We start from the raw sequence: 19,594 nt of genomic DNA on the forward strand, positions 1-19,594 counted from the left end.
TCGATTATTTGTATTTATTATGCCCAAGATACCAAGAAAGGGATATGACCAAACTTTTGCTCCTTGCTAAGTAGCTTTCACTTCCTTGATAAAGCCATTTGTCGATGATCTTTAGATAACTTTTCGGCCATCGGTTTGGCTGCATATCTGGGAAACTCCAGCCATATGGCCTGTCTCCTCAGGTTGAACCAAAGCGCACTTTCGCTCGCCTAGCCTCGATAAAGCCACAGACGAAAGGCCGGATAGGAGCCATGGTATGGGGATAAATCATGCTGCCATTCCTCGACGTCCGCTTTATTTCCAAGGTATTCTCGCAGCGGATGTAGTATGTCTATTTTCTCGTTTAGGGATCCAGCAATCCCCAAAGATTCCGAACTCCCGAACATTTCCTCTTCTCGCTGGCGCGATCGTCTGGCAGAGACTCATTGTCTTGTCGCCGTCCCGATTTTCGGAGTCCTGAACGTTGCCATTTGCCTGACGTTTCCGAAGTGTGCTTAGAGTCAATGCTCGGATTGTCATTTTCTTTTGGTTTACATCGTTCTGCGGATTCCCCTGAACTTTCGTTGGCGAAACCATGTCGACCATCTGTCGGCGGTGGGCCTAGAACGAGCGCTGGGTATTCTTCTAGAAGGTGTTGATGCTTGGAGCATGGATATGGATCCACGATGTCTGGATACATGTCGAGATTGGGGCAGCGCGATAGAATGTCGACGACGAAAATGGAGTTTCGAACTTGAACAAATCGGGAGTCTGCAGCTGGATATGAAGGACATGGTGGGACTTGGAAGGTGCTGCAGAGGTAAATGTAGTCTGTTTGGCATCTGCAGATTTTGTGGAGGTGCTTGCGAATGTGGCACATTGGTGGTTAAGTAGAGAATAGGGCGAATGCGTAAGAAGATAGCTGAATCAGGCAGGCCAAAAGATAGAGATGCAGGGAATTGATATGCTTAATGGCTGATAAGAATAATCATCAAAGAAAGTTGCTGTGGGGGTAGAAGAGGAGACTATCCATGAGAAGGAAGTTATATCATGGAGAGCCATAGTGTTTCCTGATATAAAAAGGTGCTGGAGTCATATGGTTGGGCAATTGATGATTACGTCGTCAAGAACACTGAAGAGGTAATGTAGTCACGAAGCGCTTAGGAAACTAGGGGAACAAAGGCTGATATAGATGGATGAATCCATGATTGCGTTGATTTGCAGCCATGTACACCCCATCACCCCCCAGTGAGAAAACAAGCTTGGAGAGGAGCGAAACATATATGATAAACAGAGTCAACAGGGAAGGAATATCTCTGATATGGAATCACCTCCTTTCTAGACTCTGTGGGTTTAGTTGGTTCCAAAAATATGAACATAGAACTTAATTTGTTCTTGCCAGACGAACATGACCGTAAACAGAGTCAATATGAGAATCAGTACGAAGATGAAATAAGTCAGCGTATGCCTGGAATTCCAACCCAGGTTTTGCTTCGATACTCAACGTATTCTTTACCAAAGAACTCGATTAATAGCATCTCCTCCTCTACATCGGGCAAGTAGTCAGCATTCTTTCCTCTGGCCATAATCATGGATGAAAGCGTACTTCGAATCCGAGAAGAAAAGAACTCCCAGAGCACAGCGGCATAACCTAGAAAGCATACCGCATTTCCCAACACCAATTGCGTCCCCAAACCCCACCAGAAGAATCCGAAGTAGCTTGGATGGCGGAAAATGCTGTAAATCCCTTCCTTCACCAAGCTATGCTCCTCCCTGCGATGATGCTGAATAGTATGAGTGAAACTAACGCCTGCCTGTGCCATCGCCAATGACCGAACAATTTGGCCAACTACCATCAACACCAGTCCCACCAACACCTGATATTTTATGCCACCAAATATCGCAGCGGTCCATTCAAAATAACCGTCGGGGAGGAATAGATGAGCAAGCAGGCACTCTGCAACTGCAGACCCATGGGCGATATTATAGGCGGCTCCGTTTTGAGTCAAGAGAAAAGCGGTGACCGTTGCGAACAAGTTGTTATAACGGGCAGTGATATAGTATTCAAGAAAGTGGAATAGGGCCAACGATGTGACGAAGAAAGGAACGCGCCATAATGGATTGGAAAATGTGTAAAGTAACACGGTGAGGACGACACAGGTGCCTGCAGCCTGGCCAAGGAGAAACGAACGAATGGAGATACCGGAGAGGGACTTTTCTCCGCCTGGAAGATATGCGGGGTCGATAACTCGAGACTTAGTTGAACCATTCGCGGTCGGGCGGTATGGTCGGTAATCCGGACGGGGTTGCCCGTCAAGCCCTGGTGTGGGAAACTCATCCAATGGAGAAAATCTAGAAGGAAAAGACGCTACTGAGTCCATTGTGAATCGTTGTTGTATGTTCAATTGGCCCTGTTGGCTGATAAGTTGAAAACACTCCAGAAGCAAGAGTGAACGAACAGCAGTGAGGCTGTCAGCAAACCAGATATAAACATGTAGTCTACATTCAGACAAAGAAAGGGGGCAAATGCTCCCCACTGGCAAATATTTCAGAGAATTTTGGCATGATAGCTTGACACAAAGAAAGGATAAATTAGAGAACAATATGCTATTGTTGTCTCCTGGCAACAAAATGAAGCTGTCTGAACGCAGTGCCGCGACGAGCAAATTTAAGGTTTGGCGGCCGAATTTGGCTTAGCGGGATGAACCCCACATGGACGGGAAATTAGTCAGCCGGATTGATGATGTGAGGCTGAGCGGCATCGCAAGCAGCCGCAATCTCTCGCCAGGTCGCAACCAGTGCGAGGAAGTCCAGAAGAGGCGGGTCGATTCGTCATGGCTGAGAAACAGGGCTTATCTGAAAAGGACAAGATGCTCCGGGGTGAGCTGTACCATGCTTTCACCCCGGATCTAGAGGCGGAGAGGGCGCGATGTAAAAGCGCTTGTGATAGATTCAACAATGCCGGCGATGTATCTCGACGACGACGGGTGCAGCTTTGGAGAGAGTGAGTAGTTTTACAGCCAAAGGCTATTAATATGTTCTTTGCAGTATCCTACCATTCTGTATGCGATAAGAGCCTATTATCTCAATCTCTCTCTTTTTTCCCTTCGTTTTCCATCATGGTTTACGTTATCCCCGAGTCTCGATCTGACTGGTATCAGAAATACTGACTAGTGTAGCATCGTCCAAGATGAACGCCCCATGCCACCTCCGGCGGAAGATCCTGTAGCTGACGATCGGCTCTTCGAAGATGATCCTTGGGTCGAGGCTCCCATTCGGACGGATTATGGGTACAACGTGAAGCTTGGAAAGGGTGTCTTTGTCAACTTCAATTGCGTGATCATCGACACCTGCCCGATAACAATTGGGGCTAGAACGCTGTTAGGGCCCTGCGTAAACCTCTATAGTGGAACTCACCCCCTGGACCCGGCACTCAGGAATGGAACGAAAGGGCCAGAGCTAGGAAGTGAAATCCATATCGGGGAAGATTGCTGGATCGGAGGTAATGTGGTCATTTTGCCCGGAGTCACCATTGGAAAAGGGGTGACAATTGGGGCTGGCAGTGTTGTTACTAAGGTATGTCCTGTTTTTAGCATCGCCGTCCGGATATGCTGCTCCGATACTCATAACTATAGGACATCCCGCCATTTCACGTTGCAGCTGGAAATCCTGCAAGAATTCTCCGCCGTATAGAAACCGCGATGGCGGACGCCCAAGAATAGTGCTGTCGTATCTTGAGGATGGGCATCATATATCAAGAACCAACCTTGTACATGTGTTAGAAAATTTTGATGTTCTTCAGCAGTGGAGTAGATATCGCATACCATGCCGGAAAAATCCACTGCGGGTACATTTTGCCGAACATACTCTACTAGAATTGAGGCAGAAGAGCATTGAGCGACACCAACAATGCATACTCTGGGAACACCCACAGCTGCGGACAACTGTGTCTCTGAGCCTTTCGGTAGGCACACCAGCCTAATTTTCTGCTCAGGGGGTAGCGTCTGGGATGCGGATGCAACGAGAGAAGACAAAGGGGCAAGGAGGCTGACAGGTAAAATGGAACGGCAGACAAACACAGCAACAAGCTTGCTTGGTTTTCCGGCTTGCTTGCGGTCTATTTTCTCAGTTGCCATTTCAGAAAGAGATTCGTTTATAGCAGCAGATGGGACTTTGCACATTGTTTCAAGGGCTCGAGCTGTAGAATTGAAGCCCACCGTAAGGTGCTTTGATATGTCCGGTGGGATGGGCGTCACAGAAGCCCTGGTCTGGATTCCCAGGGACGAGCTCCTCTTGCGCTTCCGCTTCTTCCAGCGGCGACCCCGTGAGGGGTTAATTTCATGCCGATGTTCACCCACAGGGGTAAGCAACCTGAGACAAGTCAGCCCCTGATGTTCGCACCTTGCTGTGTCCAGAACAGCACGTTTTCATTTGGCGGAGTGATTCAATGCAAGTCTTTTCTGGGTGTATGATGTGGATGATAGGGAATGGGCACGCATCATCCCGGTTCCATACCGACAAAGCAGGTCTAAGATAACTGCTTGGTGCTTTTGGGGTATATCTGGTCTGTAAGATATTAGCTGGATAGAGCAAAGATGGGATACATTTAAAGTGGGCTAGCTACTCCGTACATAGAGGTTGAAACCATTTTCGCTAATTGCTAGTTGAAAAGCTGTTTGGTGTTGGCTGAGAGGGAAGAGTTTCGCAGCACGGATTTGGCAGCTCAGAAAGCAAATTAATATCTCCGGGCGATGATTGGCCGACAGTTAACCCCACAAAAATACTCACGCGTGTACGACGGCCGCCCACGGCAGTGAAATGGGAGTAAAAACAAATCCCTCAAAATGTCAGAAATCGTCTATCTGTGTTCAGTCTGGCCATAATGGAACATCAGTCAGCTGTGATTTTAAACACCCAAGACTTGTGCATGTTCCCGCAAACAGTCCCTTGAAACCTGGAATGCATACTGTGTATATTGACCTCCAAGCACCATTAGCTTCGTCTAACTACTCGTCTTTGTCCATGTGAAGTAAATATTTCCTGGCACTCATACAACTATCAGCTACTCAACAAGATCCTTGGGGTCTTGAGCAAACATTTGCCCACATCTGGAAATGCCAAGAGCAGGTTTTGCATGAAGAAAGGCAGAGTCGGAGGATTGCCCGTCCAGCTCTTTCAGCAAGGGTCGGAAAACCGTGCCCAGGGTCCTGGACCCAGGATCCAAGACGGCTCCATAATACAGCAGAGACAACAGAGTTGGCTGGGCCTTATATGAACTGAAAATACAAAGATACATACACTGCTGTTCTATGGGGTGCTGGCACAATACAGGAGAAATGCCCTCTTCTCACATCAAAGGGCAGGTGCACTTTGTACTCTGTACAGAGTACTGTGGGGCAGCCAGTCCAGTTTGGCTCCGTGTTGCGGAAGCATTGTACGGAGTACACACAGGTAGTTATGTAGGGACGATGGCGTGGATAGAGCGTTTACTATTTACCTCTGCCTGGGCGCGCTGCTCAGCAATGCTGCATGGGCTGAGCATGATTTGTTTTCAGCCAGTCATATCGGGAGTGTTCTGGCCCCATGGAGGAGTTAAAAGCAATGTCTCTATGTCTCCATCTGCATCTTGATAATTACAGCTCTGAGCCAGCGTCAAAAAGAAAGGCTGCAATCACCGTAATTACAGTACAGTAACGGGCCGAAATATTACAGCTGACTGGCTGCCCGCCGACCAACCAGGCAGCAGAGCAGCAGGAAGCTCCCACGAGGTTCAGCCAATCAGCGTGCTTCCTCCGATAAACGGATAGCAGCCTGTTCGTCGGTCAACCGTCCAACAACCACCGCTGCTGCTCGCTGCCGTTCCTCTCAAGTGACAAGGCTCGGCACAGCATCAAGACATGCCAGTCCCAGACACCGTCAAGCTGCATTCATGTTCACATTAGCTTGAAGATCTCTCCCCCCTGCTGTCTGTCCCTTTTCCGGTCTGGTTTTCTCTTCTGTGCGTGCTGAGTTCGTGATCAGCATTTGGATTCCCGTGGGAACCCAAGTGCCTTCAATCCAACTCTGGTCCTTGTTGACTTCTTTCACCCCCACCATTCCAATAACCTCACTTGTTTTCCGGATGCCTGGATGACGCGTTAGGCTGCTCATTCGGCACGACTTCCCTCCTTCAGATATTTGCTGCGACGGACGGTTCTTCTGACGGCCGATTCCACTCGTGCCCCCAAGCCCCGTGTCCCTTGGCCTCGGAACATTTCGTTTTCTGGATACGCTGGATAACGACCGTGGGTGGAAGATGCCATGGTAGCTTGCCCGCTAGATGTATCTAGCTGCTCACAGCTTGCTGCCTCCAAAGAAGTCGACCCTCCGTTGTCTCCAAACGAACTCATGGAAGATTCAGACCCGCGCTCTACCCGGAAACGACCTCGTCTTGACAGTGGGAACGATTCACTTGAATCCATGGCGATGTCCACCCACAGTCCCGTTGGCGGGGATGACGATCGGCCCAGTCAATCCAACTCGAACCCTTCTGCTCCTCTTCCTCCCACCTCGCGCCCTTCCACGCCAGAGTTCCCGTCTCCTCACCGCCCGGCCAGCAGGGTGACAATTAACATGAAATCTCCTGTCCTGTCTAACCCACAAGGCACGGTGTCTGACGAGCTCTCAATAATCCCGAGCGCCGAAGCACAAGGTCACGATCCTTCGTCTCCACAACGCCATCCCTCTCCTGACGTACCAACCCAGAATAACAAGGCGATCTCAATAACTTCGTCCCCTTCACCGACTCAAAGCGTGAAAATCGAAGTGGCCGAACTGGAGGATATAGATCAGTCCCCAAGCACGTCGAACTGGAGATCACTCGGGGACGCTCTCCAGGCGCCTTCTATGGTAGAAGAGGTGGTGCAAATTCAGGAACAATTTTCTCCTATCGAATCATTTCCTCGTGTTCGACAGAGTTTTGACAATCGAGAAGTAATAGATGACATCCGGAACGTCATTGAAAAGGGTAAGTGGTTCGCTTCTGATCAGCCACCCAGTTTATGAACCCCTTACTAACCGAATTCGGTGCCCCATTCATAGGCCATCTGCGCGCTACACCCTTTTTCGTAGCCGTCAAGCAGTGGTTCGATCAATGCGTCAACAACCTAGATCAGATAACTTACGAGACGTTTGTCGAAGATCGTGATTTCTGGGAGGAAATTCCAGCCGTAGTGGAAGGTCTAGTGCGACGGGAGTAAGACTACCTCCAGAAATTAAGTATTTGCCTTGGGTTAACACCTTGGTAGGGCGGAACTTCTCCCTGATGAAGGGGACGGCCCATGGCAGTGTTTGCATGGGTTCTGCGTCTCCTATGCAGAACTCGCCCTCCACATCGTACAGTTGGACAACATACTCCTGCGAAGCTATACACCGGAGCCCAACCGTCGCTTGGACTTGCTTTCGAGGACATACTGGAACCCTCTAGGTTGGATTCTTCAAGCCAAGCACATTCCATTTTACAAGACAATGGAGAATGAGTACGGTCTAGAGGTTGCAACCCTCCTGGCTCAAATAAATGAGTCTATCTGTCGGCCAGAGATGAACACACTTCAGGTCATCGCCGAGTTTGCCAAGTTAATATTGGAAGTGCTTCCCCATCAGCCAATACAGGCACCCAATTTTGCCAATGCTCTATCCGTCATCCACAACATTGTTGAATCCGGATGTGAAGCCAAAAAATTTGTGGCGGATGAAGCATTGTTCAAGCCATCGACATTCGTGGAGATCATTAGCCAGGCTTACGAATTCTTTCGTTCTATTGATGTCACGTACCAGGCACTTATCTCCAAGAAAGCAGCATGGGTTGCCGGTGACATCAGTGACACCATCCTTCGTGCAATCAGCTGTACCTACTCTAACATCTGTGCGTTTGACCACCAATTAGGTATTCAGATCGCCCAGGATCTTGAAATTATATACCCCGAGGGCACCACACCTAGAGATTTCGCCCAGATTATCCATTTTGGCTGGAAGTTCAAGGTCCTCAAAAAGTACATCACAGATGGAAGGATGGAGTTACGTGTCCTGGGGGTAGATACAATGCAACAAGATCTTGTCAACGTCTGGAAAACCAATATCAATGGCAATCCAGCGGGAGTTGATTATCCAATTACAAGGTATCTTGTGAATTTTATCAAGGACAATAAAATAGTCGACTACATTGTCGGGGTTGATTCACATCCTCAGCTGATTTCTCGAAGCGGGAATATTGTGGGATTTCTTCTTGTTACCGGCACGTACACGGACCAAGACACCGACATCATTTGGAAAACAGTAACCGAGAGCCATGATCCACGCACTGTTTCCGAGGTTCTGTCGATGTTAACTCGTACATTTAGCATGCATTCCCAGGGCTCTTCCTCTCTCCTTTATTTATGCACGAAACTGATCGAATTACCCTTGAACCGATTTGACGCAAGAATGATAGATTATTGCGAGCAACTCTTGAGCACCTTTAGAATGAGGTATGGGGATAGGGGAAGGAACACTCCCGACTACACGCCTGTAGATGTTGTGCCCCTGCGACTGTGCGTCCGTTTGATTCGAGAGATTACTTCTGTTCAGGAAATTTCCCCGGAACAAAAGTCTCACCTTCAGAGATTCGCCAGTCGGCATCTCTTTCTTCTGATCGAACACGGAATTAACGATCGTGACAAGATGGAGCTATTTGAACAGTGCATTCAGGATATTTCTGAGATGAATGAATTCACTGTCGGAAGCATAAACGCTCTAGTTGCTTTGATTTCGCCATTTGATACCCAGGACATTCGTCGGCTAGCATTAGAATTTGATTTTACCAGCTTGATTATTGAAGAGCTTGCCCATGCTCTTAATTCTGATCCTTCGGGTTTCAGTGAACCGGAATTGAGCCCTGATTTGACCCCTCGAATTCAACTCCTTCAGCGAATTGTGGAGAAAGTGCCAGAAACCGTCAGTGCAGATTTAGCTGATAAGTTGTGGGATAGCCTTTTCTCTTCAAAAAAAATCGGCGATCAAAATCGAAGCTTCGCCTGGGACATATTATCGAGGTGTGCATCCCGCTGTGGGAAAAAGAATCCGTTCCTGGAACGATGCATGAATGAATATCTTCCCCGCATTTTGCCAGACGACTTCACCGCGGATATTCTCTCCTTTGCAGAACAAGCCGTCAGTTACGACATTCGATTTCACGAGGGCCCAGTCCTTGAAGAGCACGAAGTCATAGCTGTGCCTGGGATGGATCGTATTTGGCATATCATTCTCACCGCACCATCGGTTGATATTGGAATTAGAGCTATCAATTTTGCTATCGAGATTTACCTCGACCATCCGCTAATACGCAAAGCCCCAAGATCGGCAGCGGAGGTGACACACGTGTCCCTGGTTGATCGCTGTGTTGATCAGCTTAGAGAAGCTGCTAACAAGCTCAAGACTTTCACCGACGGACCTGCTAGTGGAGAAGATGAAGCTATGGTGATTGTTCCGTCCTCAGATGAGTCGCGGATGGAGGAGCTGAAGTTCAGTCGTTCTCTACTCTTCTTAAAGCAGCTGCTCCACGGCTTACGGACCAGGCCCCAGTATACTCCCCCCCAAAGCAGTCCACCAATATTACCGCTCAGGAATGAGGAGATGAAAGGAGAAATAATTCAAATTTCATATCAGGCATTCAATGGAAACTCGCAAACGCAGATCCGTACTCTTCGCACCGGAGATCTTGCAACCTTGTCCGAATTATCGCAGCGCATCGCTCGTCTAACTGGATTCTCGAAGTTTACTTTGATTACTGGCGGACGATTCCTTGATCTAGTAGGAAACGGTAATCGCACTTTGCGTGACCTGAAACTTCCATCGACGGGACTGCTTATTGTTAGGAAAAATTTCGATGCACTTGAAGGCTCGTTTGGCGGCAGGAGGCAATCTTTGACTCTAGTTGACTCAGAAGTGCTGAAACATTTCAACGATCTCTATGAGTTCTTGAACCTGGATGAAAGATTATCGAAAGAAGTACGACCTGAACACTTACTTTTCAAGTGGATGGCTGGCTAACAACAATACTAGATATTTGACTTTTTGATTCTTTTCCCGCCGCAGCAACGAGTTCGAGAGTTCGTGCGGTCCGCGGACACTCCGGAATCTGAGATGTTTCCTCTAGACAGGCCGTATAAGCTTCTCTACTCTATCAGCTCCCTGATGGTATGCGTCAGGGAAGAAGCATTGGAAGTAAGATATATCTCCTTCCTGACAAACACAAGCAAATATAGTAACACACGAACCAGGCCAATCCTGACCAAGAATTCATTAGCCGCACTATCAAAAATTTGGCTACCTTTTTGCTCCACCCTGAGATGTCCGAATCTTTGGGTAGCAGCCTAGTGAAGCTGACATTCGCTTGTAATTTTGTTGACTGCTTATTAGCAGCACTGACAGGTATTCCTACGACATCTGTTTCGTAGATGATCATTACTGCTGACACAGTTCCCCTTAGCAAAATCAACCGCCGACAACTCCGAACCCTTTTTTGATGACCCTTCGGGACTGGTTACCTGCCTTCTGAAATTTGTGTTTCTCGGAAAAACCACTTCTCAGCTCCCACTCGCCGAATTTCCACTTCAAAAATTGATATCAAATTCATTTGCTGCCCTATTAGAAGCTTCAATGCATGATAAAAGGGTTTGGGAAATATTCAAACAGAATACCGACATGGATGATATCGTGTTGACTCTCCTGCTACGTGATCCCAGACCTGCTGTTCGCCAAGACATTGCAGGGATCATTTTTGCCCTATGCGGCATGTCACCTTCGCAAAAGCAGTCATCAAAGGCTTCTCCGAAGGAACTAGGACTCTCTGAAAAGCTAGAAACAACCACCGGGATTGATATTGTGGGGACTCTGTGGAAATCTCTCACTTCGTTGATTCCCCGGAGTATCGAATTTCCTCGGACTGGTCAGCAATTCTTTGAGGTCGCTTTGGTTGTTTTTCAGACGGTAGGAAGCTTGTCACCCGAGGACTTAGTTTTCGGTGATTATCTGAAGCAGTGGGGAAATGTTCTTCTTTGCCATCGAAGTCATGAGGTGAGTTGACCTTCAATGCCCCCCTTTTTGGCTCACGATTAATATGTTCTAGTTTGTCGGGCGGGAACCTATGGACTGCATTGTTTTAGGATTTGCACACCTCTTGAAAAAGTGCATGGAGCTTTCGCAGCCAAAGAGCATCATAGCAGACACCAGGTAGCCTTGTGTTAGGCCTATCCCAATCTATTATTCCCTACTAACTATGAACTAGAGATCTCATGGACCAGCTCTTCGCGACCTATTTATTTCCTGATTTGTCAGAGCAAATCGATACCGAGGTCATTGAGCCAGCTATACCAGTGATGCACACGGAAACTCGCCAGGAGATTTACAATGTATTACTTTTGCTTTGCGAAGACGAAACGAACTGTGAGCAGATGCTCGAGATTTTGGAAGATGTAATCCCACGAGGTTAGCTACATATACATTCGAACACCGGTACTATGGCTGTGCTTACTTTGGCAGTAGATTATACCTATGATCCGAGTTGGGTCTTCGATCGTTACAAAACAATCCGATCGCCCGAAGGATATGCCGGGTTGAGGAATTTATCCAACACTTGTTACCTCAACTCCCTATTTACCCAACTGTTCATGAATATCGACTTCCGCAAATTCATGCTGCAGGTTCCAGCGGAGGAGACAGATCCAAACCAGAGACTTTTAGTAGAAACGAAAAGGCTTTTCGCGTACATGCAAAACACATGGCAGAAAAGTGTAGACACGCTTCCTACGGTAGAAGCTATTCGGACGTTCGAAAATGAAATGATCGATATAACTATTCAAATGGACGTCGACGAGTTCTATAACCTTTTATTTGACAGATGGGAAGGCCAGATCCAGTCAACGGAAGACAAGAAAGCATTTCGCTCTTTCTATGGTGGTCAACTAGTCCAGCAGATCAAATCAAAGGAATGTGAACACATCTCGGAACGGGTGGAGCCGTTTTCTGCAATTCAGTGCGACATCAAGGGTAAAAGTGGCTTGGAAGATAGTCTGCGGGCTTACGTGGAAGGAGAGATGATGCAAGGAGGTAAATCTTGTTTCCTCAGTATTGAAGCTTGTTTCAACCAGCTGACTCGACGTGGCCAGATAACAAGTACTCATGCACATCATGTAACCGACACGTTGATGCTGTTAAAAGGTACAGTTTTTTGCGCTCAAGGGGCGAATCAAGCTAACGGTTGATAGGGCGTGTTTGAAAGATATTCCGGACAATCTAATCTTTCACCTGAAGAGGTTTGATTTCGATGTCAGCTCTATGATGAGAAGCAAAATCAATGACGAGTTTCATTTCCCGGAACGCATTGATATGGCCCCGTTCAAGGTTGAACATCTTAGCAATGCGGATGCACCTGTGGAAGCCGATATTTTCGAGCTCGTTGGTGTTTTAGTTCATAGTGGTACAGCAGAGTCTGGCCACTATTATTCCTACATCAAGGAACGCCCAAGCCGCAATTTTGGCTCGTGGGTGGAGTTCAATGATGCCGACGTCAGCAGATTTGATCCTTCCAAAATCCCAGACCTGTGCTTTGGAGGCATAAATGATCCCTATCACGGACCGAACTTAGGCCCAGTTCGCTTCAATAAAGTTTGGAACGCGTACATGCTTTTCTACCAACGCGTATCCAGCATGGAGGTTGCCCAGTCCGAGTACAAGCTGTCTTTGACTGACACCCCAGTTACTATACCTCTCCCTCTGGAGCTTGGCAATCATATCGCCATGGAGAACGAATTATTCCTTCGGGCCTACTGTCTTCTAGATCCTAATCATACTCGCTTCATACTTGGCCTTGTCCAGCTGTGCAGAAAGGCTGTCCTTTCAGGGGGCGCGAAAAATTCGAAACTCCAAAAGGCGGCAGTCTACGTTGCTCTAGACGCATTGGATCAGCTTGTGTCGAGAACAAAGGAGGCACCAGCCTTGGAACAGCTGTTCGCCGAACTCGACCTAGCCACCGAGGAAAATCCCTATGCCGCGTTCTGGGTTCTTGAATGGACGGCGAATCGCCGGTTTGGAATTCGAAACCTCCTTCTAAAGTGCCCAAATACCGTCATTCGTGCCGGATTTTCCGCGTTGCTAATATCCTCCCTGGCTCGTCTGAAGGATCGGTTAGCTGACCCAACTCTGGAACCAGTCAGGGCGACGCGCTACTCTCAGGAATACACAATCTTACTCGAAAATATTCTAACAAACCTTCATCATCTGTGGAGTGGAATCCACCTGTATTACCGAGCGTGGGATGACTACTTTGAACTCATCTTGAGCATTGCCAAGTTTGGTGAATTTGAGGTTGAAGTAATTCTGGACCATGGATTCATGCTAAAGTGCCTGGAGATAATCTGGCTGGACAAAGAGGATAGTAAGAAACTGAAATGCCACTATTCAAACTACTTTCGGCTGATCGAAAAAGGGCGAAAATTTTCACTGTTCAAGCTCATGGAGTTGCTCTATCTCCTTTTCAATTATATTGACTGGAGCCTTCCTCCATCAGCTGAGATGCAACAACGGACAAACCAAAACGGAAAATTTTCTATGTCAGTAGACGAAGCTGACTTGATCTGTCCTCTTGGGCGGCACAAAGAATTGGCTATTGTGAGGAAAATTATTGAGCAGCAGGCGAACCCAGCCGTGACCAGGCAGATTCTCAGGCTTCTTGTCGAGTTGCCTTCTCCCAATGTGCTCCTGGACAGCGTCTACAAGGCTATAGAGGAAGGACTAGCGTCTGAACCTTCAGCGCTCATCGTGCCATTCCTTGAAGCAACACTGGTGTTCTGTGAATTTGCGCCAGATGCCGAAAGAATTCTAGGGCTTGTGGATTTCGCTATTAAAAGCGTCGAGACTCTTGATGATGCTGGTGCGGAATTTATCGGGTTCTTACGAGGACTTCTAGAAATACAAAATAATAAGATCGGACAGGATGACGCCTGGTTCTGGTGTCTTGTGCTTGAACGCACTCCAGAATGGGGTCCTTGCCTTCTCCTATTTGAGGATCAGGCGGTTCGAACTGGTGCATACGAGTTCCTGCAACAACTCATATTTTCAAAGGAAGACGAAGAGTTGCCAGAACCGCATCGTCAGTATTACCAGAAAATTGGTAGAGGACTTGCACAAGCTTGTCTTGAGAAGTTACAGGCTTTGTATCTTGGAGGAGTATCGTCTCCACTGACTATCAATGCTCGATTGCTCGAAGCTATCACTCTTGTGGTCAATCATTGCACGGAAACGTACTTCGATGAGAACGAGAACGAGGAAGACTTGGAATTTCTTCAGCAGGCATCGAGTAAGATCTTTCTCCGTTTGAAAACACTGAAGTCGTTTAGCTAAACAAACCTGACATAGGCATCCTCGCATCAGTTGGACAGATGACAGTGGATGTACCCGAAGAGTTTATATCTGGTACGTATTGATATTTTTTTTTTTTTTTAAGTGATTTCTCTGCCCAGTGGTTAACGCGCGTTGTTCCCTTCTCTGTCAGGATCTGACTTCCCTTCAGATGCGTGGGAGGATAATTCAATGATGGGAAGCGACTCTGACATTGGATTTGCCGGCTCACCATGAACACAAATTGGCATTGGCATTCCTTTTCTCTCTTCGATTCATTACAGCGCAAGAACGTGGGATTCCCTGACAAAACGGACACCGGCGTTTATATTGAAAGGATTCGCTCATAGACATTTTACTGGAGCAGAATAGAAAGCTTCAAAGGAGAACCGGGTTTTATATGGACAAAAAGTTGGCAATGGATTTATTACAGGATGATGATTATTCTTTGATGCGGGAGTCCATTTTCGTCTACCGATCCTACGATGACACGAAGGGAGCGCAATGAAAGCATTTGCACGGCGTTTTTTTGTTTCCTATTCTCCGAAGAAAGATATTTCAATTGAAGATTTGCCGCCTCGGAATTTTCTGGACCTTGGGGCGCCTTTTACTTACAGAAATAGCGTTCTCTCCATCAATATGGTTTTACAGGTGTGGGAAATCAATTGAAAACGACTGTGCACTTGACATTTCAGAATTCTTTCATGACTATTAGCTATCAATTTCTTCACCTTTGCTTTCTTCTTTGCCCTTGAGTTTGGGAGGGTGAGGCCTGGTCATTTAACTTTTTCCTCCACCTCTGTGGTGTTTTTCCTGTTGGAGAGATCAACATGCTGTGTCCATTTGTTTGTGGTTGGGACAGCACTTTTTCATAGTCACTTTGTAGGCAGGTGTATGTGGGCGTCGAAATCGACTCTCCCAGCAATCAATCAGCCACGCAAAGATTCATTATGTTCCCCTTTTGTTCACCCTTTTCCTTTCATTTTTCGGTCAGGACGTTAGGCGGAGAGTTGCGACATGTTATCATACATGTTGATGTTAATATGGTGTGCATGTATGTACAAAAGTACAGTTCTTGATAGAATGTATAGTACTCTTTGTACAGTACAAGGAATGCTGGGTTTCCCCGATACATATCAATACGTACATGGCATTGAGATTGGGGCATAAGGCCGCCGGCATTCAGGGAGTTTGAGATGTCATCTAGTATCATTGTCGAGCAGTCTGCTCTGCTAGATCTTTTCTTTTCTTTTCTTACCCCTAAGGATATTAGGTGAGTGGAAACTATTTAAAGATTGGAATGCATTCATCTATTGTCATTGCTTGCGTTGGTGCTTCAACTTAACATGGCGTCCCGAACATATTCGCTGCAGATTACCGACTAAAATGGTTTTAGTCTTCCCTTACCCCAGAACGCCCATAATATGATCACGAAGTATGAAATAACAGCATCCTTTCCAAGGTCTAAAAGCTTTGTCATACATTATTCGATTCTTTTCTTTCTTTTGCATCAAATATCCTCCCAGAGAAAAAGGGGGGTCGTTAAAAAGTCGACTGTAGTTGACATTGGAGCGTCAGGTGTGGTTATCGAGAGTAAAAGCCCAGGCGTATTTTTGTTATTAATTGGTATGTCGACGGCTTAAATTATGGCTCATAGCTTCAATCCTCGCGTCTTCCTCGACGATGCGTTTCTCGCCAGGCAGGATAATCTATGAATTAATTAGATTTAAATTTTGACGCCCAAGCTCCCGCAGAAAGCCGAAAAAACTTACAGCACGATCCACTTCATATGGCAGGCCACGATGCTTCCCACGAATCATCATGGCGCATATTACCAATTTGCCAACGATGCCAAATTTTCCTGTCAACCCAGTATTTACGTCTGGGTGACCAAGACTGAGGCCGACGTTTCCGCTGGGGTGAGTTGTTAGATATTGCTAGGGTTCATGAGGCCGGAAGGGAATGAACACATACTAGGCAGAAATTACTTCGAAGAAGATGGAAAACATATTGAATCCCTTTCAACAAAAAGGGTTTGTTAGTCCTCTTGAGCTTCCAGAGTTGAGTTATGAGGGAAATTTTCACTCACAGGATTATTCGGATCGGCTATTTTACTGCCCTCGGCGATGGCGAGCACAAAAACACCTAAGAAGACATACCACAAGTCGAAGGCCAGCTGCATTTTGATATGGACACCCAGATAAGACGTCCGCTTCATCTCCACTAGTTCTTCTGTAGAATCGAATATGCCGAGGGATGATTCTTCGTATGTATTGGTTCTAAGGGTTAGTTATTAGTTAGTCGATATTACTGTAAACCAGAGGCAGTGAGATTATGCTTACCCTCTGACACTGAGAGCAATTGGAAATACGGAAATGTACATCATTACTGAGATAAACTAGTTAGAACCTGCATTCGAAATAATACGTGATGGGGCCGCTTACCCATCAAGCTGAACTGAGCAGCAGGATGAACATTTGCAACGGCGAAGCTAGAGGTTCCTGTAGTGCGTGCAGACGCAGTTTGAAACAGTGCAGCACAGAATCGATGCCATCCGGATTGAATTGCGGTGACCTCCGGGTAATGGAGATCCAGGATTAAGAACAAGATGACGTCGAAGCCATTGATCAAAACCAAGCTGCCAAATAGCAACCAAGTCACCTTGCTTGGGAAGAGGACGGTGTAGCAACGTCTAGGATGGTCCAGCAAAAAGTTCAGCGGTTCTTTAATCGAAGAACCTTCGGGAGTAAGTTTGAAGGCTATCCAGATGATCAACCGCAGCATGCATGGGTACGCAGTATTCCCAACATAGATCAAAAAGGTCATCCACAGCATTGGGAAAGTAGAGTCCCGAAAGCTGATCATGGAGTCTGGAGTGAGAGTGAATCCGAGGTTATTGAATGTTGTCATGGACGAATAAAACGCCCTTGAAGTTTTGATTAGAGACCATTGGTGGTGAGAAGGTAGAACGCAATTTCTTACCACCAGGTAGGATTGACTGCACACTCCCCACGGACGTAATCCCGGTATTTTGGATTGGAGTTCCATATCCATGCAATGAGGCCTATGGCCCCAATGATGTGCCCAATGACATAGTAACCTGGGATAGAATATTTAGCATGGTGACACGGATGGAGGATTTGCCAGCGCATGCGGCAAGGGCCGTGGTACTCACCGCCGGCAATTTTCAGCAGCAATCTCAAGCTGCGATATTCAATGCCGCCAAGCTCCTCCTTTTGATCCTCAGTCAACCCCAAAAATTTGGAATTTCTTCCTACCGTGGGGTTATAAGAGAGATACGGCAATGCTTGAGTGGCGGCACCTCTGGACGAAACCCTGTTCATTGGGCCTCTGGACCTGGACCTCGATCTACTTCTGGAGGAACCTCCAATGATGAAAGCGGATGAGGCAGCATGTTCAAAGGAAGCAGCATGAGAAAGCAGTCTTTCCATGGCAGGGAGCTTTCGATAGGCGTCAGAAGGGCCGGCACCAAATGGATCATCGATGCTCTTTGTCATATCAGCTAATGGGATCAGGTCAGCGTTTAATAATTTTTCGCCTCAGGTTGTGAGGAGGAACATGATAAAACCCACCATCGTCCTCATCATCAACCTCCTGCACCTTGTAGCCTGGTTAAAGCGGGTTAGTTTGAAATTGCGTTACTTGAAAGGATATTGCAGTAGCTACCCTTCTCAAACTCCCGTGGGCCAGGGATCCTGAGTGCCTTCCCACGGTTCGGCTTATCGAAGGTGTCAGAGGAGAAGGTGATGTGGCCAGGCTGTACGGGCGGTCTTTCAGCGTTGTTGTTCTCGGACGACGGACTCTGATCCTCTGCCGTTGGAGAGTCCGATGACTCGTCCCTCTTGGCAGCTGGCCTCTGCCGTAGATTGACCATATCGGCCTCCTCATGAGCAGGGTCGGGACGCAGGACTCTGATGTTGTGCGGGTAGGCTGTGTCGTCGCTGCTCTGAGCTTTTGGGCTCACCGAGAGCAGTTGAGCACGAGAACGCTCTGAGGACGGCAGCCGTGACAATTGTACTATCTTTCAATCAGTATCTATAGATATGCATATATGTAGTATGCATGAAAGGCCAGGCAAGGACAAGGAATTGGGACAAGTTGGGGAGGAGTACCGATGTCCTTGAACTTCTTCTCGAACCAGTGCAGACGGACGTAGACGACGACGACGTTGACGAAGCACATGTTGCCCAGCATCGGGAGGAACCAGACAGTGATCTGCTGGTAGAGCCTCATCTCCTTGAGGTCGACGCTGCCACACATGATGATGTCAGGCCACGAGCCACACATGCGCAAAAACCAGCCACAGCAGCGGGAGCCGCAATATCAAAATATCATCAAAACGCATCAAAACGAAGACGAAGAAGAAGAAACGCACGTGTTAAGGCCCGTGACGGTGGAGCCACTGACGGCCTGGAAGAAGGCATCAATCCCCCTCATATTCTTGATCGGATAGAGGATGATGGTGCCGACGATGCTGAGCGCGAGTATATAGACATCTGGCTTTTGCGATTCCCAATCAGGACCCTGTCTCCGGAGGCAGCCGGGTGAAACGGGGGGCTTTCATGTAGCGCACTCACAGTGTATCCGGATGAAGTTGAGATGAGGCATACGCAATGTTGGGTACCACATCTTGACGACCGCACCCACAATACAGCCTCTTCAGACCGGAGAGATCTGGACCCGAGTTGAGGTTTTAATATGGTGAGTGAGGGCTAAAGAAAGATGAAAGAAACCTCGACGATCAACTTTCCAGTGGAAATAAATGTCAGAGATCCAAGCCGGACATAGTGAAGATGGCGAGGGAAGAAATGAATTCCAAAGCAAAGCAGTGCGGCCTGGAAAAGAGAGGGAGGCAAGGGGGGAAAAAAAAGTATATAAAATATTAATAAAATGGAACGAGGAGGGGCGAGGTATTTAGCAGGACGGCAAGGCCGTGAAATACGGGATTAAAATAAAGAGGAAGAGACGAATAATTCAAAAAATAATAAAAATAAAAAATAAAAAATAATCATATGCTTCAGCTCTGTGAGCCATTCCAAGGTCTTGCCATTCAAATACGATCGGTTACAGAGGCTGTATGTCCCTGTTCGCGGTGCTATCCTGACCAGCTGCGTTGGTGACAAGCGTCCGTCCACTCTCCTTGGCCGCTCTCCCCCTGTCCCCTGCGCACGAAACCCGTGGT

General features: G+C 47.3%; 5 protein-coding genes across 6 annotated transcripts; 2 read left to right on the forward strand and 3 right to left on the reverse strand.

Annotated features, from left to right (window-relative positions):
• Position 1: 1 nt before the first annotated feature.
• CIMG_00856 (uncharacterized protein) lies at positions 2 to 984 on the reverse strand. Its single transcript, XM_001247084.2, has one exon. The coding sequence runs from the start codon at positions 583 to 585 to the stop codon at positions 295 to 297; it is 291 nt and encodes a 96-aa protein (XP_001247085.1). The 5' UTR covers positions 586 to 984; the 3' UTR covers positions 2 to 294.
• A 172-nt stretch (positions 985 to 1,156) lies between these two features.
• On the reverse strand, positions 1,157 to 2,551 carry CIMG_00855 (prenyl cysteine carboxyl methyltransferase Ste14). The gene is made up of 2 exons (XM_001247083.2): positions 1,586 to 2,551; positions 1,157 to 1,525 (listed from the first exon to the last, which is right to left on the reverse strand). The coding sequence occupies exons 1-2, from the start codon at positions 2,358 to 2,360 to the stop codon at positions 1,437 to 1,439; spliced, it is 864 nt and encodes a 287-aa protein (XP_001247084.1). The 5' UTR covers positions 2,361 to 2,551; the 3' UTR covers positions 1,157 to 1,436.
• Positions 2,552 to 2,813: 262 nt separating this feature from the next.
• Positions 2,814 to 4,219, forward strand: CIMG_00854 (acetyltransferase; the record flags this gene model as incomplete). The annotated part of the gene is made up of 3 exons (XM_001247082.2): positions 2,814 to 2,983; positions 3,159 to 3,555; positions 3,615 to 4,219. The coding sequence occupies 3 exons, from the start codon at positions 2,814 to 2,816 to the stop codon at positions 3,699 to 3,701; spliced, it is 654 nt and encodes a 217-aa protein (XP_001247083.1). The 3' UTR covers positions 3,702 to 4,219.
• A 1,348-nt stretch (positions 4,220 to 5,567) lies between these two features.
• CIMG_00853 lies at positions 5,568 to 15,456 on the forward strand. Of its 2 annotated transcripts, none has more exons than XM_004445820.1 (13): positions 5,568 to 6,985; positions 7,060 to 7,213; positions 7,266 to 10,002; positions 10,057 to 10,218; positions 10,275 to 10,425; positions 10,484 to 11,070; positions 11,123 to 11,226; positions 11,282 to 11,481; positions 11,539 to 12,102; positions 12,162 to 12,213; positions 12,261 to 14,350; positions 14,410 to 14,466; positions 14,546 to 15,456. In XM_004445820.1, the coding sequence occupies exons 1-13, from the start codon at positions 6,280 to 6,282 to the stop codon at positions 14,626 to 14,628; spliced, it is 7,647 nt and encodes a 2,548-aa protein (XP_004445877.1). In that variant the 5' UTR covers positions 5,568 to 6,279; the 3' UTR covers positions 14,629 to 15,456. The 2 variants fall into 2 exon arrangements, with proteins under 2 accessions (XP_004445877.1, XP_004445878.1); XM_004445821.1 differs by having other exon boundaries at positions 14,564 to 15,456.
• A 289-nt stretch (positions 15,457 to 15,745) lies between these two features.
• CIMG_00852 (trk family potassium uptake protein) lies at positions 15,746 to 19,388 on the reverse strand. The gene is made up of 13 exons (XM_001247080.2): positions 18,990 to 19,388; positions 18,788 to 18,908; positions 18,525 to 18,661; positions 18,079 to 18,429; positions 17,985 to 18,020; positions 17,567 to 17,914; positions 17,374 to 17,491; positions 16,836 to 17,317; positions 16,734 to 16,779; positions 16,481 to 16,670; positions 16,366 to 16,409; positions 16,164 to 16,305; positions 15,746 to 16,100 (listed from the first exon to the last, which is right to left on the reverse strand). The coding sequence occupies exons 1-13, from the start codon at positions 19,039 to 19,041 to the stop codon at positions 16,011 to 16,013; spliced, it is 2,157 nt and encodes a 718-aa protein (XP_001247081.1). The 5' UTR covers positions 19,042 to 19,388; the 3' UTR covers positions 15,746 to 16,010.
• Positions 19,389 to 19,594: the final 206 nt, after the last annotated feature.

The sequence above is a fragment of the Coccidioides immitis genome (assembly GCF_000149335.2).
Source record: "Coccidioides immitis RS genomic scaffold supercont3.1, whole genome shotgun sequence".
NCBI lineage: Eukaryota > Fungi > Ascomycota > Eurotiomycetes > Onygenales > Onygenaceae > Coccidioides > Coccidioides immitis.